Source organism: Panthera onca, chromosome Y (assembly GCF_046562875.1).
Source record: "Panthera onca isolate mPanOnc1 chromosome Y, mPanOnc1 haplotype 2, whole genome shotgun sequence".
Taxonomy (NCBI): Eukaryota; Metazoa; Chordata; class Mammalia; order Carnivora; family Felidae; genus Panthera; species Panthera onca.
Genome location: NC_138358.1, coordinates 22,001,450 through 22,029,033, shown reverse-complemented (window position 1 = coordinate 22,029,033; position 27,584 = coordinate 22,001,450). Strand labels below are relative to the sequence as shown.

Genomic DNA, 27,584 nt, shown 5'->3' with positions numbered 1-27,584 from the left:
GATCTGTCCATTGCTGTAAGTGGAGGAGTAAAGCCCCGTTCAATTACCACATTCTTACCAATAAGATTGCTTATGTTTGTGATTTATTGTGTTATGTATTTGGGTGCCTCCACATTGAATGCATAGACATTTATAATTGTTAGCTCCTCCTGATAGATAGGCCCTATAATTATGGCATAATGCCCTTCTTCATCTCTTACAGCCTTTAGTTTAAAATCTAATTTGTCTGATTTAACTTTGACTACTGTACCTTTCTTTTGACTTCCAGTAGCATGATAGATAGCTCTCCATGCCCTCACTTTCAATCTGAAGGTGTCCTCAGGTCTGAAATGTGTCTCTTGTAGACAGCAAATAGATGGGTCTTTTTTTTTTTTTTTTAAATATATTCTGATACCCTATATCTTTAGATTGGATCATTTAGTCCATTTACATACAGAGTGATTATTGAAAGTTAAGAATTTAGTGTCATTGTGTTATCTGTAGGTTTCATACTTGTGGTGATGTCTCTGGTCCTTTGTGGTCTTTGCAACATTTCACTCACAGAGTCCCCCTAGGATCTCTGGTAGGTAGGGTTGGTTTGTTGGTGATGAACTCCTTCAGTTTTTGTTTGTTTGGGGAATCTTTATGTCTCCTTCTATGCTGAATGAGAGGCTTGCTGGATAAAGGATTCTTGGCTGCATATTTTTCCTATTCAGCACATTGAGTATTTCCTGCCAATCCCTTCTGGCCTGCCATTTTCAGTAGATAGGTCTGCCACCACCCTTGTTTGTCTACTAGGTTAAGGCCCGTTTATCCCTAGCTGCTTCCAGAATTCTCTCTTTATCTTTGTATTTTGCCAGCTTCACTATATTTCATGGAGAATATTGATTCCTGCTACGTCTGAAGGAAGTTGTGTGCGCATCCTGGATTTCATTGTCTGTCTCCTTCTCCAGATTGGGGAAGTTCTCGGCTATGATTTGTTCAAGTGCACCTTCTTCCCCTGTCTCTCTCTCTTCGTTTTCTCGGTTTCATCTCCTCCCATGATTTTATCTTCTATTTCACTTAATCTCCCCTCTGCCTCTTCAGTCCTCACTGTCACCCTGTCTAGTTTATTTTGCACCTCATTTACATCATTTTTTAATTCATCATGAGTATTTTGTAGTTCCTTGGTCTCTGCAGCAATAGATTCTCTGCTGTCCTGTGTGCTTTTTTCAAGCGCAGCGATTAATCTTATGACTATTATTCTAAATTCTTGTTCAGTTATATTGCTTATATCTGTTTTGATCAATTCTTTACCTGTCATTTCTTCCCGGAATTTCTTTTGAGGAGAATTCTTCTGTTTCATTATTTTGGCTAGTTTTCTGTTCATTAAGGGTTTTAAAAGCTTGTTATGTGTCTGCTGCACCTGTGAGCACTGCTGTATTCAAGAGGGGTCATATACTGTCCAGGGTGTGGCCCTTCAGGAGGTGTTTTTTGGAGAGCTGTTAAGTGCTCTCTGTTGTTGTGACTCTGGTTGCTTTATCTCCCTACTCATAATGATGTTTTGGACCCCCCACCAGGCTTTGATTTCTTCATTGATGTACCCCTGGAAAAGGAAACGAACAAAGAGAACTTAAAAAAAAACAAAACACCCAAAACACCAGTTCTAGCCAATCTTTGGGGTGGGAGTGGTGTTGGTAGAAGAGGCCTTACCCATACAAAGAGAAATGAGAGGCAGGGAAAAAAGAAAAGAAAAGAAAAGAAAATTGAGCAGGCAGAGAAACTCTAGGGCTTAATCCAGAGAGAGAGAGAAGAAAATAAAGAAGGACATGTAGAATAGGCATAAGAGAATAGATTAAATATGTCTGCCGAAACATACCAACAATAATCAGACTGGAGGTGGGAAGAAATAAGACGGAGAAAAGGAAGAAAAAAATTCATGTATAATAAGAAATGTCCAAAAATTAAATCAGGAAATGCAAAACCATTGGGTGCCTTGGAACTGGTGGCAGTGTTGGTCTGGAGGAGGGGCTGTCTGGTTGGTCAATGCCAATCCTGCTCTGGTAGATGATGCAGTTACCAGGCACGGAGGTGTGTGGTTCGGTGTCGGTGGGTCTCGCCTCCACTGTGGGCGGCCACTGTCTGTTCCCTGAAGCCCCACCTTATCAGTGATGGGGAGAAAAAGGATGACACCCCAGTCTCTCCTCCACGGCGTGAGTGTCCCAAACCAGTCTGTTAGGCCGTCCTTGCAGTGCCGTGTGCGTGAACCAGGCTGTTTGTCCTGCTCTGCCAACTCCCATACCTCCCTGGCGTTCAGCTGGGATTTAAACACTGATGTCTTAAGGGGTGCCCCTCCACACACGTGGGTTCCAGGGAAGAGCCACTCTGCATTGCCTCAGTGCTGTGTGCGGTTTGTCCCACTCCACTGACTCCCACATCTCCTTGGTACTTGACTGGGACTTAAACCTTGATGTCTTAAAGGGTCCCCCTGCATGCGCCCCAGTTCCAAGGAAGCGCCAGTCTGTGCCACTGATATATTGCCTCTGGCTGGCGGGTGCAGGCAGTCATTTTCCTTTGAACGGTTATAAACCTTCTTCCCACAGCACTCCAAGAAGGGGATTGCTTTCTCCCACTCCAGACTGAGTCTCTGAACTAGGTAGTGAGGCTGAGACTGAATCCCCTTCTCCCCACGTGCACAAAAGGGCAGCTGGCCCCAGGCCAGAGAAAGCCCCACGGTTAGAAATTGGATCTTTGCCCGTCCTGGTCGGTGGTCTTTCTCTTGCTCAGGTGCAGTCTTACACTTTCCCAGCCTCTCTTCCTCTTCCTTTTGTCTCTCTGCAGAAGGGGATCCCTCCCATCCATGGCTACACAGACCATTTTATCTCTCCCAGTTCATAGTCATGTATCTATCCCTGCCAGGTCCTTGGAAATGTCTTTGTCACTCTGTAGCCCGGACTCTTGGAATTCAAAGTCCTTTGCCCTCAACACTGCTGTGTTTGAGGGATGAGGGAACTTCAAGTCTTCCTGCTTCTCAGCCATGTTGGATCCACCTCCTGTTCTTAGCTTTTAGATATTCTTTGGGCACCTTAGTTCTCCTGACTTACTTGAGCATGAGGAGTTATCCATACCATATGGAAAAAATGTAATACAAGAACTTTTATAAAATCAGTTACATAATGTATCATCAATTGGTATTTCTTTGATTTTCAGTAGTCTTGCCAGTGGGAGGCGAAAACCTTCCATCCTTTTTATTTCTGTGGCCTCTCTCATACCAGAACTCACATAGGTTCAGCCAGCCTTGGATTTCTGTTGCCATCTGCATTTTGCATCAGTTGATGTCTTTGTGTTAGAATATCAGTGCATTATATTTTCCTTCCATTTTAGAGTCTCATTCTTAAAATCTTTAGATTGAATTGTCCCCCCCCCCCCTTCCCCCATATCCATCATTTTCCCAGGGATTGATTGACAAGTGTATTATGTTTGTATCTTACTCCAATGGTACACAATTTCCAACTTGTTCTGGAGTCTCTTACGTTACTAGACTTTTTTTTTTTTTTTTTTTTTTTTGGTTAATTAAAAGGGACTTCTAACTTGGTATCGTGTGTCTATTTATAAAAGGGCATGCATATGGGTTTGTGGCTGACACTTTATTGGTGATGATTTTGGGAGAGGGGGCGTTTCTTAAAAGCATGCTCGTTCTGTGCTAAATAAAACATTAATGTATTAGTTTGTCTCCTGGGCAACGTGGCCTGTGCCGTAGACTGCGCATTTACGTTGTTACTGTGCTCTACCCAGTTTTTTTGAATGGATTAGAATTATGCTCCCCCATCTTTATATTTTCCTAGTGAACTCTGTTTGTTAATTTAAAATGACCCATACCCATTTTGTCTTTCTTTTTCTCTAGGCACTGTGTGTATAATGACTGGCGGGTTCAAAGTTGGTCATTTTGGTGTAATCACCAACCTAAAGACATGCTGGTCATTTAGTACAGCACATAGAAAAGATGCCAGTAGCAATACCTTTGCCACCAAAATTTCCAACATTTTTGCCATTGGTAGGGTAAGATCTTTAATATTTTCATTCCCTTTTAAGAAGGCCCAATGTAAAATGTAAAATGGCTGTGCATCCACTTACAGGTTTTTGTTTTACTTGTTTTTTGGTTTTTCGGTTTTTCTTTGTTTCTTCCTGTGTTAAGGTTCAGAGTGCACAAACTCTGTCTTTACAGTGGCTGGCCAGAAAGAAAGCTAGCTGTGTAGAACACATACTTTTTCAGGTGGTTTATGTGAGAAACCAGGAGTGTCAAACAACAGATAAAGTTAAATTTAGTCTTGTTCCTTTTCCAGCACTCCCATCACTGGAATTGACTTGAGCCACAGTAAGAGTTCTAATCCTGATTGTGCTATGCTTCCTTCCTTCCTTTACTTTTATGATCCTGGTAAGTTTGTTTATCTATGCGAGGCTCCAGTATGTACCTTAACAGTGAATGGAACTGACAGTTGATGGAAGGACTGTATGCGAGATGATCAGTGAGGTTGAGGACATGTAGAAAACATGTGCTACTATTTAGTTTTGCTCAGTTTCCTCCCTCAAACTGAACTTGCTTTGATGCCTTTGAGACTCTTTCTGTGAGTGAACCCTTCTGTCATGTCGAGTCATGTGGTATGCCCACATGGGAGGATTACCGCATATGGCACTTGAAAATGAAACGATGATCCTTTTTTAGCATTGAGAAAGTCCTCTAAGTATCTGCTAGATCTCTCTCTCGCCTGAATGGTTGTCAGCCCTTCCCTATCAGGAAGAAAAGGGCAAGGGAGAAGAATAAAAATAAAAGCTTTCTATCAAGCTATGTAACCTTGTACAGCATTATGTTTTCACGTGTGTAACATGGTAGCCTTTAGGCTTTTGGAGTTTTGGCTTTGAGGGAGGGCTTGTGGAACTAAGTACAATACTGCTGCTCCTTTTTCACTTTGTCACTAGCCACCTTCACAAGCAAGCCATTTATCTCCTCTTAACATCTTGGTGTCAGTCTTCAATGACAGTTGTGGGTTGGGGGAATGAGTGAATGCCTGTGAAAACCCTGTAAAACTGATGATAGGGAGTACATAGTTCTCAGTTTTGAACTGTAACATTCCAAGACTGGTGGTCTTGTCTTTTGCAGCACTGTTAGTGCCTCTCAAAAACACAACCACCGCCTACTGCCCCCCCAACTCCACAGAAAAACCAGTACTCATACAGTTAGACTAGCAGAGGGAAGACTTACATAGTCAGCAGTCTAGCAGTTGGAAGTTGGGAAGGGCTATGAGAGAAGCATTATTTTCCAAGTAACATATGTATAATGATAATTCTGTTTTCCTCAGATTGTTGTTTCATGGCATTTCATCAGGTGGTCATTAGGTGTGTTTGCATGGGTTTTGTGGATTTTAGGGGAAAAGAATGTTTCCCTTCTTCTTCCCTCTTCCTATTACCACCTATTCCTCGTCACTTTATTTATTCATTTATTTTACCTCCTCCTCTGTTGTAATAAATCTCCTCTAGGTAATAAATCTTGAATTTCCCTGTACAGAGAAAGGGTATCCAAGTTACTTTTGCTGAAGACAGACTCATAAACAGCTGATAGAATACTGGCTAACTGCAGGAGGGTCGCTGCTTCTTGCACCAGAAAACACTCAATTCTGACTTCCTTATGAATTGTGGAGTTTATGGGACTTTGAATTCTCATCATGCTGTTGGCAACATTTTAAGAACTTTAGGAATTCCATCTGGACTTCTTCTGACCCTGTGGGAAATAAATTTTCTCTTTTTCCTTCTTTCCCTTCCTAGTTATGTACTCTTAACCATATCCATAGGCATAGGCTACACAACAACATTGCAAAACTCAGTGCAAAAACTCAGTACAAAAACTGACATGTGTGGCTGCCTAGACAAATATAGCCTGAGGGCCCTAATGCAACCACAGAACCAAAAAGGAAAAAGGATGTGTATTCATGGGTTAGTCAATTAATAAAACCAAGCTTTTTTACTTGTTAAGTCATTTTTACGTGGAGACTGCTTTTATATCATATATAAAATATATATATATGATATATATTCATCATATATGAATATATATGATATATTGATCATATATCATGATGAATTCATAGATTGTTGTAAGCACAGAAGAGTACTGTCTTTTATTAACTCATTTATTAAGGAGGTAATCAGAAACATGTGAAAACTGGTTAAAAGAACATTTGAGGATATAGGTACTTATAAGCAATTTATTTATTTATTATTTTATTTTATTGACATGAAGTTCACATGCAATGTTATGTTAGTTTCAGATGTAAATGGAGTCCTTTCCTAGTTCTGCTGTACTTTTCATTCCTGGGATATTTTATTTTATTTTTATTTTATTTTATTGTATTATTTTATTTTATTTTATTTTAATTATTTTACTATATTTTAATTTTATTTTATAAAAAATTTTTTTCATGTTTACTTTTGAGAGAGAGAGAGAGAGAGAGAGAGAGAGAGCATGAGCAGGGGAGGGGCAGAGAGAGAGGGAGACACAGAATCTGAAACAGTCTCCAGGCTCTGAGCTGTCAGCACAGAGCTCAATGCAGGGCTCGAACCCACAAGCTGTGAGATCATGACCTGAGCCCAACTTCGATGCTCAACTGACTGAGCCATCCACGTGCCCCAGCTTTTTTTTATTTCATAACTAGAAGCTTGTACCTCCCAATCTCTTCACTTATTTCATCCATCTCCTAACCATCCATTGCCGGAGACCAGCTCCAGCAACCAGGGGTTCCCAAAGGAAGAACGGCGTCGATGAAAGTGAAACAAAACTAAAATAAAAAACTAGAAAATAAAAAACTAAAGTAAAAAACTAAAACTAAAATAAAAAACTAGAAAATAAAAAAAAAACTAAAATAAAAATGGACACAGACAACAGCAGTGTGTTGAACTGGCCGATTTATTGTAGCAAACGTGGCATTATATATGCGAGTGATTTCCTTGTAACATACGTCATCTATGTTTTTCTAACATTACCTAATTTTGAAAAAGTTCCTATGTGTCATCAACCTGTAAGTAAGAACATGGCAATTTTCCCCTAACTTTCCCGCATACCATTTGATTATAGCTTAATTTCTTACATCATTCCATTATGCGTCTGCATTTATCTATAATCTACAAAGCATTTGCTTTGCTGTTCTCATGAAAGGCCCTCCATTTCTCAACACCTCAAGTGGAACAGCTACAGGGACACGACCTCCTAACCACATGAGGCCAGAAGAACAAAGGGTTTGCCTCGGTCCGACGTGCCAGAAAGGGGCCGAAAAAGGCTTGGAAACCCATACCTCATACATTCTCAGAGAGACAATGCAATGCACCTAGGAACCAATGAACCATTCTGTAGCTTAACCAGCTAGGTTCATTCATCATCTGGAATGTCTCCGGCGGCGGGGGGGTGGGGGGTGGGGGGGGGGGTGGCCAGGTGAGCCTAGGGGTTGAAGTCACCTGTGCCCAGAGATACACTCCTTAGTTGCTGGAGTGAGGCTTTCACATGCATATGTGTCTCCTTTACAGACCCTCTTTGCTGGCAAAGGTATGAGGCTATCCTTCCTGTAAGTAGAGGAGTCTCCATAGGAGATGGCAAGGGCTAAACGTAAGGCCGCACTATTTCTTGCTGAACCTTATTTTCTTCCCTACTGGTCCTTTTCCCAGGGGGCCTGCCGAGGGCAATTCCCCAACAGACAATACCCCAGGCAGTTTTAAGGCCGAATTACCTAAAAGTGGGAGGACCAGAAGCTTCCCTGTCCGTGGGCCGCCCCGCAGTCACCAGTCCGTCCACGGCCCCGGGCTTTGCCACTCAGGCTGGGATAGCTCAGCTTCCAGCAACCCATCCTTTTTTAATTTCCTTCCTTCCTCCCTACTACCCCCCGCCCCCCTTCCTTCCTGTCACATCTGCTTCATCCATCCTCTTGCCACCATGGCCTCCATTCGAGATTGCATTGTGGATATAGCCTTTTTAACTTTGGCCTGACTAGATTTTAGTTCTTTTATCTCAGCATCAGGGCATTCCCTGGTGTCTTATATGCTTTTTTTTTCAAGCCCAGCTTGCATTCGTATAGTCATGGTTTTAGCTTCTAGTTCAGACATTTTACTCATACCTGTGTTGATTAAATCCCTGGGCATAGAGGCGCTTGGGTGGCTCACTTGGTTAAGCATCTGACTCTTGGTTTTGGCTGAGGTCATGATCTCCTGGTTCATGAGTTCAAGCCCTGCGTTGCAGAACTCTCAGTGCAGAGCCTGCTTGGGATTCTCTTTCTGTGACGCTCCCTGGATTGCTTTCTCTCTCTGAAAAAACAAATATATAAACATAATAAATTTTTTTTTTCAAATCCCTGGCTGTCATTTCTTCTTGTTCTTTCTTTTGAGGTGAAAAATTAATAAAATGAAACATTAAAATTAAAAAATTAAAAACAAAATCAGATAAAGGAAACTATACCCTAGGTGTGTTTTGGTCTGCTTGTTGAGAGAAGCTTCATAGAATAGTTTTGTAAAAAAGAGAAAGGGAAATAAAGTTACAAAAATTTAAAAATAAAAAAATTAAATAATATAACAATAAAATAAGCTAAAGAAAAATAAAAGTGTAAAAAAATATTTAAAAATTAATTAATTAACTAATTAATTAATTAACAAATAAAAAATAATTTATTCTTTCTGTATCCAAGAAAGGGAAAGAAAAAATAAGACAATCTAAGCAAAAACAGAAGCAAAGAAAATGAACGAATAAACAAACCAACAGACACATTTAAACCTTAATGAAGTTACATCCAGTTTCCCGCATACCGACTGTAGAGTGATAAGCAGGTTGATCTTCTGGGGGATGAGCCCAGAGTGAATGGATAGGCAGGATTTGGTGTAACAGCTCCAGTCTGCCCTTGGTGGCTCTGCCTAGCTCACTGAGGTCGGTCTGTGTGTGTGCACATGTGATGGAAGTGAAAATTACTTCACCTAGCTCCCTAGTCTCTGGTGCAGGACCCCATCCCCTTACCCACCCACAATCAAGCATCCCTCCTTTGTCTCAGGCCTCCATCTGTGCCCTGCCTCTATCCTGTCCATGTCCATGCTGTCTGCCTGCCAGGTGGCACCTTCCTCCAGAGTTTTATCTCAGATGGGGCTGTGTTTCAAAAACCCACACTTCAGAGACCTGTTCTGATTCTCTGGGGTTGCTCTTGCCCAGCAATGACCCGGTGTCAGCCTGTCCCTGAAAACATTTGCATGATCACACAGCAGCAGAGGCCATGTGTTTATGGCGAGTCACAAACACACAACTGGTGCCAGGTTTTGCTGACCTTCAGCATCTTTTTTTCCGATATCAGTAAACATTGGCTGCTCTCTGGGGCCTGCTAGGACTTTTGCCTGTGGGGAGGCTGCATGACCTCTATCAAATGTGCTCCAAGCAGGGGAAACCACTTCTCCTCCTGGGAAACAGAGCCCTCAGACTCCACTGCCTACTCCTGGGGAATTCTACCTGTTTCCTCACCAGAGTACTGCCAGGTTCTGAGCTTTGAACCTTCAGACTCTGTGCTCCACTATTTACAGAATTCTGGTGGTATTGAAATGCTCTCCTTCCTGTCAATGGTTTTAGGCATATTTTTTGTCCAGTCTTCTGTAAGTATTTTCACTCTTTTCTTTCTCTGTCTCCAGCTACTTTTGGGGTGGGGGGGGGGGGCGGTGCTTTTCTTGCATGATCCCAATGTGCTGCACTCTCCCCCTTTCTCTTTCTCTTTCTGTCCTCTCTCCATGAACATGGCTCCTAATGTTTCACAGCTCTGCAGCTCTTCTCTCTCTGAGTTCACCTCACCACACTGCATACCTTCCAAGTTCTGTACCTCAAACTATGCAGATTGCTTCGTTAAGCCTCAGATCAGCATCCTGGGTGTTCAGAGTGGTTTGGTGCTTATCTAGCTGTGTTTCAGGACAAGAGAAGCTCAGGGTCCCCGTACTACTACACCATCTTAACGCCTTCAAAAACTAATTCTAGAAGCACTAAATTTTTACTCCCCTCCTCCGTGTTTTATGTATATCGTATCATATTTTGTGCCTTTGTATTTAATGTCTGTTAGCTATTTTTTTAGATACAATTTTTTTTACTACTTTTGTTATTTTAGCCTTTATATTAGCTTTATACATAATTGGTCTGTTATTACTCTTTTATTTGTTTGCTTTTACCTGTGAAAATTTTGCTTTCATAATTTTGGTGAGTCTAGTTACAGCCCTTTCTTTTCTGCTTAAAGAATTACCTTTTAACATTTTTGTAAGTCTGTTTTAGCAGAGATGAATTCGTTTAAATTTTGTTTGTCTGGTCAACTCTTTATCTGAACTTTTTGGGGTTTGTTGTTTGTTTAGTTGGTTGGGGTTTTTTGTTTTGTTTGTTTTGTTTTGTTGTGTTTTTGTTTTGTTTTCTTTCTTTTTCTTTTTCTTTCTTTCTTTTTTTTTTTTTTTTTGTTTATTTATTTTTTTGAGAGGCAGAGTACGAGTGGGGTCTAGCAGAGAGAGGTGGAGGCACAGAATCCAAAGTAAGCTCCAAGCTCCTAGCTGTCAGCACAGAGCCCAATGCAAGGCTCGAACCCACAAACCATGAGATCGTGACCCCACCCAAAGTTGGACGCTTAACCGACTCAGCAACCCAGGCATCCCTTATCTGACTTATTCGGAACCACTGTCTTGCTAGGTAGAGTATTCTACATTTATTCCTTTCATCATTTTTAACAGATCATGCCCCTCTCTTCTGTCCTCAGGGTTTCTGCTGAACAATCACCTGATAGCCTTACGGAGTTTCTCTTATGTGTAACTGGTTTCTTATGTTCATCTTGAGTGACTCTGGGTGGGTCCCTCAGTATTTTCCCTCCCCACTGTAGTTCACTTTGTAAGGGAGGTTGCCATTGTTACTCTGTCTCTGTGTCTCTCTGTATGGTTTCTTTTTCCTTTGTTTTGTGAAAGTTATTCAGGCAACTGTCAGTTCTTTAGGAGCATTTGCTCCATATGTAGTGTGTCCATGGATGAGGTCAGTTTAGTGTCTTCCTATGGTGACATCTAGGACCCTCCATCTTTTATGGTGCTGCTGTCTTATTTCCTGTTTGGTAGGGAGCCAGAAGTCTCAAAACTACCAGTTGTTTGCACCATCAGTAGAAGCAACCATCAGTACAGTAAAAAGGGATAATAACATTTTAGTGTTATGAAAATAATTTTTTACTTTGCATTTTCCTGGAAAGAGTTTCAGAGATTATAGTGTTGGCATTTTAGTCATGCCTGGAAGTTGATCTTCTTCTAATAATTTCCAACATTACAGGAAGACATTGACTAGACATTATGTACCTATCAGAGTGCAGTATCACTAATAGAGAAATTATCTGTGTATTATGATATTTGTGGGTATGCCCTGAATACTATCAGTTATGTCTAACAATATATAAGAAAGAAGACACCATTTAAAGGGTAATATATCATAGGCAAATCATACAGCAATGAAAAAGCACTTTTTGATGCATTGGACAACGTGAAAGTGTCACTGAAGAGTTTTGGAGCAAAGGAAACTCGACTCATAATTAGTTCTATCCATATATTACTTAAGAATATGCAAATTAATCTGGTGCTCAGATGACAGAATAGAGCTATATTCTGCATCTGGTGTGCAGATGGGAGAAAAGTTGGTATATGGAATTGTTTTTGTTTTTAACATTTGGTGAGTGGCTCAATTAGTGACATGTAAAAAATTCATCAATTTGTAGACTTCAGATTTTGCACATTTTATTTAATATATTATGCTATCATTAAGAAAAAAATTAGCCTTGGAAATGGAAATGGAAATGGGATTGCCTTCTAGAGGGATGGATTGGTTAGATGGTGGCTTATGTCCCCTCATGGGCTAGGGAAATTTTGTGAGCTCTTATATTCCCAAAGTCATTGAAGTCATGGTTACTTAGGTGATTATACATTTGTCACAAATAGAGCTGAATATTTGAAAGAAAATGATACTGGTTAACTTCTACAGAATTGTGGGCAGAAGGAGGCTAACTGCTAACATTTTTGAAATAATCTCCAAAACCGTGACACAGAATGAGTCTAGAGCAAAATCTTTCTTTACTTATGTTCCACGGAGCACAAGATGTTGGCATTTCACTTGCTGACAGCATAATTTGGAATACTTTATCCATTACAGGTGATTTTGCCAAACTTCAGGTTACCCTCACCACAATATGAAGTAGTGCACTCCCAGGTTGAAGTCTTAAATATGTGTTTGAATGCTAGGGATTCTTGAACGCTCTATCACATGCTTTTGTTCTAATTGTAATGGAGGATTGGCTAATTCTGATTAGCCAATTAATTAGTTAATGTCTGATTCCTAGGCTGATAAGATAATATGGCTTGTGACATTGCAGTTTCTTCAAAAACTCAATGATGATGTGTAAGCATATATGAAATTTACTCCCTATACTTTTTCTTTATGAGTTAAAATTTCTCCCTCCACTCATTAAGGAAGACTTGCTATTTTCAAGAATTGGAGATATACATTAGAAAATGGAAAACTGGTTTGAAGTACAAATTGTTTATGTAAACATACTATTAGCACTGCAAGATTGTTAATATAATGTTAGACATGTACCAGATAGAAAGAAGCATACATCTCCCCCACCCCATAAAGTGCTTTCCTCTTGAGTCTCATTTGTATGTTTTCAAATACATAAGACCATCATGGATGGATGTTTTCAATTCCAGTTCTTTTTATTCACCTCACAAAAGGAGGAGAAAAGGTAGAAACTAGTGTTTGTTTTATACACAATCTGAAATATTAATAGGGATCATTTTAAAGACAAATATAAGGAAATCACTTCTACATGTAAGTTATGAGGTTATATTATTATATACTTCATGTTTTGGGAGGAAAGAATAGTAATAGTAAATGTTAAGGAAAAATATTAACAGTAAACAAAAACATAATCATCTGATCATCAAATAGTGCCTAAAATTCTCTATTTATTTATGTGATTAATACCGATTTCATAGAGATTGATCTCTATCAGGAAACCTAACGTAGGAATCTGTCTACTAAATAGTTGTCAGTCCTTCCTTTCTTTATAATATTCAGTTGCTTTCCTTTACTTTTGGATGTGTGGTTTGTGAATATTGCCTGTTAGTCTGTAATTTTGCTTTTCATCCTTTTAATATAATCTTCAAAAGATACAGAAGTTTTAAAATATTTTTAAATCAGCTTACAAATTTTTTTCCTATCACTTTATCCCCATAGTATATGTATTGTGCATTTGGTGTGCATTTTACTTAGTTGTAGAGCCTGAAAATTTTCTCATGGTTTTTCCTAAGAATTGTATAGTTTTATACTTTGTGTTGAATCTCAGTTGACATATTTGTTGAATTAGGTGAGACTTAATGAGGATTTTTTTCCCTACAGATATTCATTTGTTCCCTTGGTTCAGAGACAGTGTTTTCTGCATTAAACTGCTTTTACAACATTGTCCAAAAATGCTTGGACATGCTTATTTATGTATTTATGTTTCTTAGCTCTTTATTCTGGTAGCTCTTTGTCAGGCCAGTCCGGTGTTGTAGCTACTGTTGCCTTGCTGGGATTTATAAAAGAATTGAAATAAACATGTAAATCAAGAATCCAGCTTGACTAAAATCAATTATTTTCAAAATATGTTGAGTCGCACAATCCATAAATAATAGTATATCTCCATAGTGTTCATAATTTTTGTAGTATTCAGTCTCAACGTCTTTTATATGTCTTGGTAGATTATACCTATTTGCTTTTTAAAAATCAATTATAATTAGTGTTGTATTTTTAATATCAGCCCTTTGTCATCAGAAACCCAATTTGTGTATGTTGAATTGTGTCCTCTGACTGCTAACTCATTGTTCCAGGAGTTTTTGGGTATTCTTGGGATTTTGTAAGTATCCAGTCATGTCATGTGAAAACAGGGATTGTTCAGTTTCTTCTTTTCTGATGTATATCAGGATATCTGTATCAATATTTATATCTATATCTTTTATGTTTTGTCATAGTGTACTCACTAGAACTTGTAAGACATTGTTTAGTAAATGGGAATGTGAGGCAACTTTGTTTCATTCACAATTTTAAAGGGAAAGCATTCAGTCCTTCACCATTATTTATAAAATTACTGTAGAGTTTTTTGGTTTTTGTTTTTTTTGTTTTTTTTTTTTTTTTACAGATGTTCTTTACCCAGTTGAGGAACTTAAGTTCTGTTCACAGTTAAAATGTTAAGTATTTAAATAATGGATGAGTATGGAATTTTGTCAAAGTTTTTTCTGAATTGGTTGGTGTGTCATGTATTTTTTCTCAATCTGTTAACATTATAGACTACATATGAAAACTGTATTGTATTTGAATAATGAACCAGCCATGCATGACAGAAATAAACCCCTGTGATCATGGTGTGTATTTATACTTCTATATTGAGAAATAACTATTTTAACATTTTTACCTCTCTAGTCATGATGGTTATTGAGTGTGTTCTTGTTCCACTCTGTCTAATTTGGGCTTGAGGGTAATATTGGCTTTATAGAATTAATTGGGATGGGTTCCCTTTATCTTTTGAGAGAGTTTGTGTAGAATTGATGTTCATTATTAAAATGTTTCGTAGATTCTTATATTTTTTATAAGATTGTGTAGATTTCACGTTAATTCTTAAAATCTCCCGCATAACTATCTAAGTCTGGATATTTCTTTTAAAAGTTACCAGGCTATTTTAGGTATGTATTTCATATTGGATAACTGAGGTATACTGTCAAGTTTGTCAAATTTGTCAAATTTATATGCGTGCAATTGTTCATAGCAATTCTTTTATCTTTTTTATGTCTGCAGGGTCTGTAGTACTATCCCATTTCATTGTTTGTACTACTAAAGTCCCTTCTTTTTCTTTTCAGTCTTGGTACAGGTTTGTCAATTTGATTGTTTTTTTTTTAATTATTTATTATTATTTTTTAATGTTTTATGTTAGTTTTTAGGGAGAGAGAGAGCACAAGGGGGAAAGTGCAGAGAGAGAGGGAGACACAGAATCTGAAGCAGGCTTCAGGTTCCAAGGTGTCAACACAGAGCCCGACCAGGGGCTCAAACTCACCAACCATGAGATATGACCTAGGCCAATGTCAGACACTTAACAGACTGAGCCACCCAGATGCCCCTGATTCTCTTTTTAAAGAACAAGCTCTGTTTCATTTTATTTCCTATTTTTCTCTCTTGTGTTTCATTGATAACTTATTTTATCTCCTTTGTTTGTTTGTTTGTTTGTTTGTTTGTTTGTTTTGGATTATTTTCCTCTCAATCTAGTTTCTTGAAGAGGGAGTTTAGTAACTGAAACATTTCCTCCTTTCTAATGTTTGCAGTTAATGTCATAAATTTTCTTCTTACTACTGCTTTGCCTGCATCTGATCTGATATGTTGTACTTTTATTTTATTTTATTTTTTTTAGTTCAGTGCATTATTTTATTTCCTCTGTTGCTTCTTCTTTCACCCTTAGCTTACCTAAAGATTATTGCTGGACCCATGGATTAGCTTCCAAGTATGCAACAAATTTTCTTGTTATCTCTTGCTGTGTTCTACTTTGATTCCAATGGAGTTGGACAACACACTGCCTGATTTCAGGCATTTCAGGTTTGTTGAAGTTTGTTTTATGGTATCATGAATATGTCCCATGGTCCCTTGAAAAAAAATATTGTCTGTTAGAGAGAGTGTTCAATAATAGTGGATTATATTGCACTGGTTGATAGTGTTGTTGAGTTCTGCATTTTTGCTGCTTTTCTGCTTAGCTCTCTGAATTCAGAGAGTAATGTTCAACTCTTCAACTGTACTATCTATTTCTTTTAGTTCTTTTAAGGTTTACTTATTTACTCTGTTTCTAGGTTCATAAACATTCCAGACTGCTGCTGTTTTTCATGACGAATTATTCATTTATTATTACGTAATATTGTTTTCTAATCTCTGGTAATTTTCTTTTCTCTGGTTTATGTCAGCTGTTCTCAATATATCTACTTTTACTTTCTTTTGATTAATGCTTGCATAGTATAGTTTTTCCATTTTTTAATTTTAAAACGTATTTTTATATTGAAATGAATTTCTTATATACTTAGAGTGTTGTTTTCATTGTTTCTCTTTGTATATCTTCTTTAGTGGCTGTTCTAGCTATCACAGTGTGTGTGTGTGTGTGTGTGTGTGTGTGTGTGTGTGTGTGTATTTCATTATGTAGTTTTCTGGACCTTTTTTTTTTTTTTTTTTTTTGCCAGGTTGAGTGAAATGTAGACACCTTATTTTAAATCACTTAGCACTCTGCTGTTTATAGTTGTCTTAAATGATTGCTTTACATACATTTAGCACCAGCTCAGATAGTGTTATATAAATTAATTGTATTACATTGCATTCTAAAATTTCCATTGGTTCTTTTTTTCTGACATTAAATATACTTATGCTTTCTACTTTTTCATTACTTTCAAGTATGTTCAAAATTGCTCATTTAAGCCATTTTATGATGGCAGCTTTAAAGCCTTAGTCAGATTAATACTGGTTCTCTGGTATTTCTCTGTTGGTACTTCTAAATTTTCTTTCAGGTTGAGAGCTTTCTGTTTCTTGACACAATGAGTGATTTTTTTTATTTGAAACTTGGAAATTTAGGGTATTTTTTGAAACTCTGGATGTTGTTCTAATGTCCTTCTCTTGTAGCTAGCTATGTGATACCACTCCAACAGGAAACTGATGTCCTGCCATGTGGGGACGGAATTCCAGATTTCCTCATTGGCTACTCTTGATACTTGAGGGGAGAGAGCTACTTATTATTGATGAGTAAGCAGTGGCCTACTCCCTGCAGGCCTTACTGGTACCTAAGAAAAGAGGGGTGCCTTATTAATACATGGAACTATTGAAAACGCCAGTTCTCTGCTCAGGCTTTTCTGGTACTACCCCAGCGATGAGTTGGGGCCCTTATTATTGTTTGATGCAATGGAATTCTAAGGTCCGACTTAGGCTTTGCTGGCTTTGGTGAGAAGTTTGTCCAGAGTTTTGTGCTTGGATAAACTATAGTATTATTGTCTAACAGTTTTCTGTTTTTGTAAGACACCCCTTTCCTAACCTTGAATGGAGAAAGCAGTCTTTATTAGGGGTATTTTTGATCTGTGCCTATTTGCATTTCTGGGTTTCTTTAGGACCAAGTCTGTGATACAAAAGGCAAAAGGAAAATCTAGGTACACACTTAAAGATACATTCTCACAGGCACACACAAGCACAAAGACATACTTGTATACACACACACACACACACACACACACACACACACACACACAAATCCAGGGAACTTACCATCTCATCATGCCCTGGTTCTCAGTTCCTCTTTAATATACTTGTTTTCTCCACTTTTCAGAGTCTTTTTACAAAATTTGTTTTATACGTAACACCCAAGAATTTTAGTTGTACTTATGGGATGCATAGGGAATAGTATGTTTGTTTCTTCCATAGAACAGCTGTAGTATTCTTTTTGGGCCAAATGTTGGAAGTTATCTTTGCAGTTGAGTGATTTTAAACTCGTGAGAACCTAAATAAGAAGAATGTTTAAAAGATATACTTTGTCCTCAATCTCAAGACACCTTACAATAAGTTGTAAATTAAGATATTCTGTGACTTGAGGATTATATTGAAACCATGTTGTATTATACTTGAGGGTAGAAAGACTTGGGGCACGTAGGAAAAGGATAGTGAAGTCATGCTTACCTGTTTTCTGCATTTGCTCATTTACTTTTCATTCTTTTTTTTTATCTGACACCTTATTCTGGATTTACTCTCGCTGTATTCAATTCCATATTCTAACCATCTCCTCCATCCTGCTATTATTTTTCTTTTGGTTGTCTCAATGTTCTCCATTTATGCCACTTAAATCTTTTTTTAAATTTTTTACTATTTTAGGACTCAATTTTTTCTTGAAACATTCATGTACATTAAACATGTTGTTGAACTATATTCTCTATAATTAAACATCTGAGAACGAAAACTAATGATTAAAGACTTAATGGGCATAGATAACCATTTTATTGTCATGAAACCCCAGGAAGAAGTCAGGATTTCCTATATGGAGCAATAGTTCCAAACTTTTCCTGTGTGGGCACAATTTGAAAATATATGTATATGGTGTGCGATGACAAAAATGTGTTGCCATCTGGGACCTCTGGATGTTCGGATCTGTATTCCATCGCAGTCTCAGCTATCTCATAGGACTAAGTGGATGAATTTCGTCAGTAATGCACTTCAGTGCAATAGTTGTGATACTGCTATACATAAAGAGTTGGTAAGTGTATCACAAATTTTCTCAGGGAAAGACTTGTGAAAGCTGAAGTTGGAGAAGAAATGGTGAGAGAGGCAGAGAAATAATACATATATTTCAGTGAAACAGAAAGGATAAAGTCCTTTACAGTGGTATTACCCGAAGTATCAAGTTTGCATAACGGTCAAATAACAGGAAACTAACAGTGTATGGAGTGATGCTAGTTTCATTATGTCAAAGTTATTATCTAGTGTACTAGATACTGTTGTACACTACTGTGATCTACCGTTTAAGAAACTTTCCAGTGAAGAGTAAAGAGAAAATTACGAATTATGGCAGTAGTGAAGGACATAGGAGTTACAAAAATAATTTTGATTGGCTTAAGCCACCATTCATTCAGAAACATACATGTAAAAATATATTGTATGGGAGTCACTGTGATCAGTCTGTACTGATGTCCATGACTGACTAGGAAAAGGCATTTGACAGGAAACAACTTGGAAGAGGTGATGCATATGCTGGATTGATGAAAGTAGTAGTCCAGTAACTCAAGAGAGAGACTTCTAACCAAGGAAGGAGCTGGTGCCAAATTTGTCTGATGAGAATTGGCATAGCTAAAAAGAGATTGTCTAAATATAGCTCAAAATGGACGGTGAACACAAACATGTGAACCTACTAAGGTGAACAGATGTCACCTCTTTAATAGATTTGTTACCTGTGCTGAATTTCAGGGCTCAGAATCAACAAGGCATTAAATAACAGCATAAGGAATGAAGCATGGAATAGGCTTTGGATGGAACAAGAAAACAACATAAAGGTTTATATTAGAAGATATAAAAGATGAACACATGCGAGAAGGAAATAAAGGCACAAACAAGCTGGAATGTTTTGAGATCACTAGAGCAACAAACAGGTCCTAGATAATACCAATTGTAAAATTATACAACACCTTGATTGCTGCAATTCATTACTGCATGATGTGATCTTTATTATTCCAGTGATGTATAATGGTTGCTGCACTAGTGAGAAGATGCTATGCTTTCCAGTATGAACGCATTTTTTAATGAAGACAACCTTTACCAACTAAAATCCAAGGACTCTTCTACATGACTGGGAGAATGTAATTGAGAGAATACTAAATTCTTTGTATTTGCCTCTTCTAGAGCTCACTTACATGTATCCCTTCCCTGTCATCCTAATATATGGCTTTATTTGATTCATCGTGGACTGCTTCAGAAATTACATAACTTTGGCTTCTTTTCCTTTGCTCCTCATGTCTTTTTTAAAAAGCTGATTAGGCATAATTTACTTAGGAGGCATGTCAAAGTAGTACTATCAAATGGCCAATAAGTACAATAAATAAATAACAAAGGATTTTACTCTAAATTATTTCAAAAATAAACAAAATGAAACCATAAAGGTGAACATGTAATTTTATTGTTCAAATAAGAGAATTTCCGTATTTGGTCATTTGCCAATAAATTTTAATCTTTGTTTTCTTGTATTATCTGGTAGTCCTTTGATAGATCACTTGTAATCAGGATGATGTACATAGGATGAAGACGGTTGATGAGTTGACGTTGCAAGTGAGGCAGCAGAAGTATCAGCTATCATTGGCATTGAGAACCATTGGTTGCTTGGTGATTGAGGGTTAGAAAAACGAACCTCACTGGCTGACACAGCAGGATATCTAGTTGGAAAAGTGCAAGGCTCCACCATTGTTCCAAAATAACTGTTCTGTAAGGGAGATATGATGCCATACTGAGATGTAGCAGTTGTAGTTGTAACAAAGTTCACAATGTGGCCATTTGCTTGAGTGTAGCTGTCACGTGAATGCATGTGAAAAGTGGTCAACTGGTTTAAAATGGCATGCTGATCCATTACCATTTGTTCTGACGGCCTAGCTGACATTGATGACGGTGGAGAAAGATCACTTCTCATGGGGGCAGTTGTATTAGCAACTCTCTGGATAGTAGGACGCTTCCTTATCAGGGGCACATTTAAATTTGTGGAGGTTGACAATGCCCTTTCTCCACTAGTTTCAGCAACAAAACCAGAATTAGGACTATGCACATTACCCTCAGCTCTGCATGGTTTCTTGTTGAAATCTTGAACTAGTGATACTGTGGAAGCATTTTTAATCCCGACTCTTCTTTTCATTCTTACTAAAAGTTGAGGGCAGCCTCGTTTAAAATTTGGATTATGATAGAACTGTAACTAAAACCAAAGGAGAATGTTATTTAGTGACATTCTTCAGTGAAGATACAAGAGAGGATAACAGATTTAATTTATGAAATTTTGACTTAGTTTCATCACATAAAGTCATCAATAATACATGTACATTGTTAGTATTTTAAAAAAATTACTTACTGGAAATAAACATTTAATTATGGTTGTGAAAATGTAACTGTTACTTACAACTAACAGTGAATACCACTTTAAATGGCTTCAGTAGCTTATTTAGATAGGAGTTTATTGATAAAGGTCAAAGTTGCTAGCACAGTTTCTTATAATGCTGAATGATTCATGCCTAAGGTATCCTTAATTTTTAATAAGTATTTTTAAACTTTTTCATATAACTTTAAAGACCTAGTTGCAGCCTATATTTATGAACATATTTACTGATGTATGAAGTAAAATTTTATATATTTCATATATAAGCAATAACATTTTTGAATACCTTGCTTAAAACAGATACTTCTTTTTCCTCTGCCAGAAAATCAGCCAGAGAAGCAGATCTTTGGAAACTCTGTCGCATTTTACTAAATCCATACAGGTTAAGCTGGCGAACTAAACTCTTCATACTTCCAGTTTCAAATATTCTGAAAGGGGCCTTTCTCTCCAGAACTTCTTTCTTGAAGAGTTCCTCATCAATCACTATTGAAGTTCCATTCTCATCCCACCAAATTGATTTGAATTGATCACTTTCAACTATGTTCCAAAGTTTTCTGGGAAAAGTCAGAGAAAGAAAATCATTATCTTCGTCTGGTTCAGAGACACAAAATGTGTATCGTGGTCTTTTTATTAAGGATTCTCCTGACAAAGCCTGAAAAGCATTTTCTTCAATCATAGACCTTAGGTCCAAATCCCCAGTCAATGTGGGATCCCACAAAGGAGATCTAACAGAGGCTGCAGAATTAGTTGATCCATCTTTAGGAGAACCATCTTGAATTTCTGAAGAAACATGTGCCATCTCAAATAAGGTTTCTTTCAGCTATGTTTGTCATCTGCATGGTTTTGAACACTGCAGCTTCAGCTGCTGCTTTGGCGTGCCTACACAGGTAATGTATCCAGACCATCACAATGGTTCTCCACCTCAGTAGTTGTGACATCACAAGATGCCTGGTCTCCTAGCAATTAAAGGGTAACATTCAGACAGAGTGTTTCCTTCTTACTGTATGAAATATATTCAGTTAAAATAAAACAGGCCAAATAACGTTAACTGAGATATTGACAAAAATATGAGATCTGCAAAACCTCATTCTTACAGAATCTTTTAAATAAATACATACATAATTATATTTAGACCCTGAACTAAAAATGATTTCCTTCCTTGTAAATACAATTCTTTCTAGATTGCTGCCAGTAGCATAAAATCTGGTAAAAGAAAAGTGTAAACAATGAATAAAACAAAAGATTTTAAAAACTCTGTCCGTTTGGAACTTAAATCTGTGAAACCTGTATTTTTTTAAAAAAAGCATAACCTTTAAGACCACAGGTTAGTGGTTGCCATGGGCCAGGTGAAAGGAGAATGGAAAATACTATATGAAGGGTTTCTTTTTAAGCTGATGAAAATGTTTAATAACTAGAGAGGTGATATTGTACAACATTTCAAAGATACAAATAGTCCTGAATTGTATCTTTCTAAATGGTTATTTTTACATAATGTGTGTTTTGCCCCAATTTTTAACAGTGCAATGAATTTATCACTAATTAAAATAAAACAGAATTAGGTTTCTGAATATAAAGTTAACTTATCTGTGTATCTTATGTGAGTAGTCTGGGTTAAACAATATCAAATACATTTCCATAGTAATATTAGTAGAATACATATGATTTTATTTAGAATGTCTGGACCTGTGAGATAGTCATGAAGTAAAAGGCTTTAACAGAGAGCAGTAGATCTAGCATCAACAAGATCCTAAAAAGTGGGAGAGGAAAAGTAACAAGACACTGTTATAAGTAAAATAAATTTGTTTGTGTGTCTCAGGGCAATATTGCTCTTATTGCAATATCAAAAATACTTATAATAAAGAGGTTATGTGGAAAAATGTTTCTTTTTGTAAAATATAATTCATGGTCAAATTGGCTTACATACAACACCCAGTGCTCGCACCCATCCCAACAAGTGCCCTGCTCGATGCCCATCATCCATTTTCCCCTCTCCCCCCATCACCCCCCATCAACCCTCAGTTTGTTCTCTGTATTTAAGAGTTTCTTGTGGTTTGCCTTCCTCCCTCTCTGTAATTATTTTTCCTCCTTCCCCTCCCCCATGGTCTTCTGATAAGTTTCTCAAGATCCACATATGAGTGAAAACATAAGCTGTTTGTGTTTCTCTGCCTGACTTACTTCACTTAGCATAATACCTTCCAGTTCCATCCACGTTGCTGCAAGGATTTCATTCTTTCTCATTGCCAAGTAGTATTCTGTTGTATAAACCACATTCTCTTTATCCATTCATTAGTTGATGGACATTTAGGCTCTTTCCATAATTTGTCTACTGTGGAAAGTGCTGCTCCAAACATTGGGGTACATGTGCCCCTATGAATCGGCACTCTAGTATCCTTTGGATAAATTACAAGTAGTGCCATTGCTGGGTTGTAAGGTAGTTCTATTTTTAATTTTTTTGAGGAAGCTCCCCATTGTTTTCCAGACCGGCAACACCAGTTTGCATTCCCACCAACACTGCAACAGGGTTTCTCCACATCCTCTCCAGCATCTGTGGTTTCCTAAGTTGTTAATTTTAGTCACTCTGAGCAGTATGAGGTGTTATCTTAATATGGTTTTGATTTGTATTTCCCTGATGATGAGTGATGTTGAGCATCTTTTCATGTGTCTCTTGGCCATCTGATGTCTTCTTTGGAACAGTGTGTATTCATGTCTTCTACCCATTTATTCATTTTTGTTTGTTTTTTGGATGTTGAGTTTGGTAAGTTCTTTATAGAGTTTGGATACTAACTCTTTATCCTATATGTCATTTGAAAATATCTTTTCCCATTCCATTGGTTGCCTTTAGTTTTGTTGATCATTTCCTTTGCAGTGCAGATGCTTTTTATCTTGATGAGGTCCCAGGGTTCAGTTTTACTTTTAGTTCCCTTGCCTTTGGTCATATGTTGAGCAAGAAATTGCTACAGCTGTGTTCAAAGAGGTTGTTGCCTGTTTTCTCTCTAGGGTTTTGATGGTTTCCTGTCTCACATTTAGGTCTTTTATCCATTTGAGTTTATTTTTGTGAATGGTGTAAGAAAGTGGTCTAGTTTCATCCTTCTGCATGTTGCTCTCTAGTAGTCCCAGCACCAGTTGTTAAAGAGACTCTCTTTTTCCATTGGCTGCTCTTTCCTGCTTTGTCAAAGATTAGTTGGCCATACCTTTGTGGGTCCAGTTCTGGGGTTTCTATTCTATTCCATTGGTCTATGTGTCTGTTTTTGTGCCAACACCATGCTGTCTTGATGATCAAAGGCTAAAGTCTGGAATTGTGATGCCTCCCACTTTGGTTTTCTTCTTCAGTATTACTTTGACCGTTTGGGGTCTTTTGTTGTTCCATGCAAATTTTAGGATTGTTTGTTCTAGCTTTGAGAAGGTGCAATTTTGATTGGGATTGCATTGAATGTGTAGATTGCTTTGAGTAGCATTGACATAACAGTATTTATTCTTCCAATCCATTAGCATAGAATGTTTTTCTATTACTTTGTGTCTTCTCCAGTTTCCTTCATTAGTTTTCTATAGTTTTCACCATACAGATCTTTCACATGTTTGCCTGTGTTTATTCCTAGGTATTTTGTGGTTCTTAGCACAAGAACCATACAAGAACTTAGTACAAGTTAACGAGATTGACTTTTTGATTTCTCTTTCTGTTACTTCATTATTGGTGTATAGAAATGCAACTTATTTCCATACATTGATTTTTGTATCCTGTGACTTTGCTGAATTCATGTATGAGCTATAGCACCTTTTCGGTGGGGTTTTTCAGGTTTTCCATGTAGGGTGCCATGTCATCTGTGAAAAGTGAAAGTTTGACTTCTTCTTTGCAATTTGTATGCCTTTTCATTTCATTTTGTCATCTGATTGCTGATGCTAGGACTTCCAACACTATGTTAAACAACAGTGGTGAGAGTGGACATCCCTGTTGTATTTCTGATCTCGGGGGGAAAGCTCTCAGTTTTTCCCAGTTGAGGATGGTATTAGCTGTGGGCTTTTCTTATATGGTTTTTATGTTCCTTCTAACCCGACTTTCTTGAGGATTTTTATTAAGAAAGATGCTATATTTCGTCAGATCCTTTTTCTGCATCTATTGTCAGGATCGTATGGGTCTTATCATTTCTTTTATTTATAGGATGTGTCACAGTGATTGATTTTTGAATATTGAACCAGTCCTGCAGCCCAGGAATGAATCCCACTTCATCATGGTGAATAATTCCTTTTATATGCTGTTGAATTTGATTTGCTAGTATCTTGTTGATAATTTTTTGCATCATGTTCATCAGGGATACTGGCCTGTAATTCTCCTTTTTTTTTTTTTTTTTTTTAGTGGGTCTTTGTCTAGTTTTGGAATCAAGGTAATGCTGGCCTCATAAATGAGTCTGGAAGCTTTCCTTCCATTTCTATTTTTTGGAACAGGTAGAGAAGGATAGGTATTAGCTTTGCTTTAAATGTCTGGTAGAATTCCCCTGGGAAACCATCTGACCCATGACTCTTATTTGTTGGGAGATTTTTGATAACTGATTCAATTTCTTCACTAGTTGTGGGTCTGTTCAAGTTTTCTATTTCTTCCCATTTGAGTTTTGGTAGTGTGTGTGTCAAGGGTGGAATTTGTCCATTTCTTTCAGGTTGTCAAGTATGTTAGCATATAATTTTTCATTGTATTCTGGGATAATTGCTTTTATTGGTTGTGGTAGGTCTATTATCATTTGTGATTTTATCTATTAGGGTCCTCTGGTTTTTGTTTGTTTGTTTGTTTGTTTTTGTTTTTGTTTTGAGAAATCTGGCTAGGGTTTTAACAATTTTCTTTATCTTCTCAAAAAACCAGCTGTTAGTTTCATTGATATGTTCTACTGTTTTGTTTTTGTTTCTGTTTTTGTTTTGTTTGATCTAGATCATTTATTTCTGCTCTAATCTTTATTATTTCTCCTCTTCTGCTGGCCTTGGAGTTTCTTTGTTGTTCTGCTTCTAGTGCTCTTGGAGTTTGTATTTGGGATTTTTCCTGTTTCTCGAGATAGGCCTGGGTTGCAATGTATTTTCCTCTTAGGACCGACTTTGTTGCATCCCAAAGGGTTTGGAGTGTGGTGTTTTCATTTTCATTTGCTTCCATATATTTTAAAATTTTTTCTCCAAAGAATGAAATATGGCCTTTTGTAGCAACGTGGGTGGAACTGGAGAGTGTGATGCTAAGTGAAATAAGCCATACAGAGAAAGACAGATACCATATGGTTTCACTCTTATGTGGATCCTGAGAAACTTAACAGAAACCCATGGGGGAGGGGAAGGAAAAAAAAAAAAAAGAGGTTAGAGTGGGAGAGAACCAAAGCATAAGAGACTGTTAAAAACTGAGAACAAACTGAGGGTTGATGGGGGGTGGGAGGGCGGGGAGGGTGGGTGATGGGTATTGAGGAGGGCACCTTTTGGGATGAGCACTGGGTGTTGTATGGAAACCAATTTGACAATAAATTTCATATATTAAAAAAAATAAAAATTAAAAAAAAATAAAATGCAAAAAATAAAATAAAATAAAATGAAATAAAATTTTTTCTCCAATTACCTGGTTGACCCATTCATTGACCCAAGTAGAATATTCTTTTACCCCATGCATTTGGAGGTTTTCCAAACCTTTTCCTGTGGTTGATTTCAACTTTCAGAGCATTATGATCTGAAAATGTGCGTGGTATGATCTCAATTCTTTTATACTTATGGAGGGCTGGTTTGTGACCCAGTATGTGATCTATCTTAGAAAATGTTCATGTGCACTCGAGAAGAATGTATATTCTGCTGCTCTAGGGTGAAAAGTCCTGAATATATCTGTCAAGTCCATCAGGTCCAGTGTATCATTCAGGGTTATTGTTCTTTAGTGGTTTTCTGCCTAGATGATCTGTCCATTGTTGTAAGCGGAGTATTAAAGTCACCTGCAATTACCATATTCTTATCAATAAGATTGCTTATGTTTGTGATTTATTTATTTATATATTTGGGTGTTTTCAAATTATGTGCCTAAACATTTATAATTGTTAGCTCTTCTTGATGGATAGACCCCGTAATTATTATATAATGCCCTTCTTCATCTCTTATTACAGCCTTTAGTTTAAAATCTAATTTGTCTGATATATGTATGGTTACTCTAGCTTTCCTTTGACATCGAGTAGCATGATAGATTGTTCTCCATCCCCTTGCTTTCAATCTGAAAGTATCCTCAGGTCTAAAATGGTCTCTTGTAGACAGTTTATAGATGGATTTTTTTTAATCCATTCTGATATCCTGCATCTTTTGATTGGAGCATTTAGTCCATGTACATTCAGCATTATTACTCAAAGATGCGGATTTAGTGTCATTGTGATGCCTGTAGATTTCATGCTTATAGTGATGTCTCTGGTCCTTTGTGATCTTTGCAACATTCCACTCACAGAGTCCCCCTTAGGATCTCCTGCAGGGCTGGTTAAGTGGTGATGAATTCCTTCAGTTTTTGTTTGTCTAGGAAACCTTTATCTCTCCTTCTATTCTGAATGAGAGGCTTGCTGGATAAAGGATTCTTGGCTGCATATTTTTCCTATTCAGCACATTGAATATTTCCTGCCATTCCCTCTGGCTTGCCAAGTTTCAGTAGATAGGTCTGCTACTACTGTTATGTTCTACCCTTATAGGTTAAGACCCATTTGTCCCTAGCTGCTTTCAGAATTCTCTCTTTATCTTTGTATTTTGCCAGCCTCACTATGGTATGTCATGGAGAAGATTGATCCCTTTTAGGGCTGAAGGGAGTGCTCTGTGCCTCCTGGATTTCAATGTTTCCTTCCCCAGATTGGTGAAGTTCTGAGCTATGGTTTGTTCAAGTAAACCTTCTGCCCCTTTGTGTTCTTTTTCTGGAACTCCTAT

The 27,584-nt window shown here is 37.5% G+C and overlaps 1 protein-coding gene across 13 annotated transcripts in view; it reads left to right on the top strand.

Moving 5' to 3' along the window:
- LOC145714947 (eukaryotic translation initiation factor 1A, X-chromosomal) overlaps positions 1–27,584 on the top strand; it is a 795,969-nt gene that overhangs the window by 56,195 nt on the left and 712,190 nt on the right. For 3 of the 13 annotated variants that reach the window (XR_014137080.1, XR_014137073.1, XR_014137072.1), the window contains one exon: positions 21,007–21,571. The exons of 4 other annotated variants lie outside the window; for them this stretch is intronic. Coding sequence is in view for 1 of the 9 variants with exons in the window: in XM_081794502.1 (XP_081650628.1) it covers positions 21,007–21,084 (78 nt within the window). In the remaining 8 variants the exon portion in view is untranslated. Of the gene's footprint in view, positions 1–15,506; positions 15,641–18,077; positions 22,259–27,584 lie in introns of those variants that run through there. 6 more of the 13 variants (XR_014137079.1, XR_014137074.1, XR_014137075.1 and 3 more) reach the window with 5 other exon arrangements.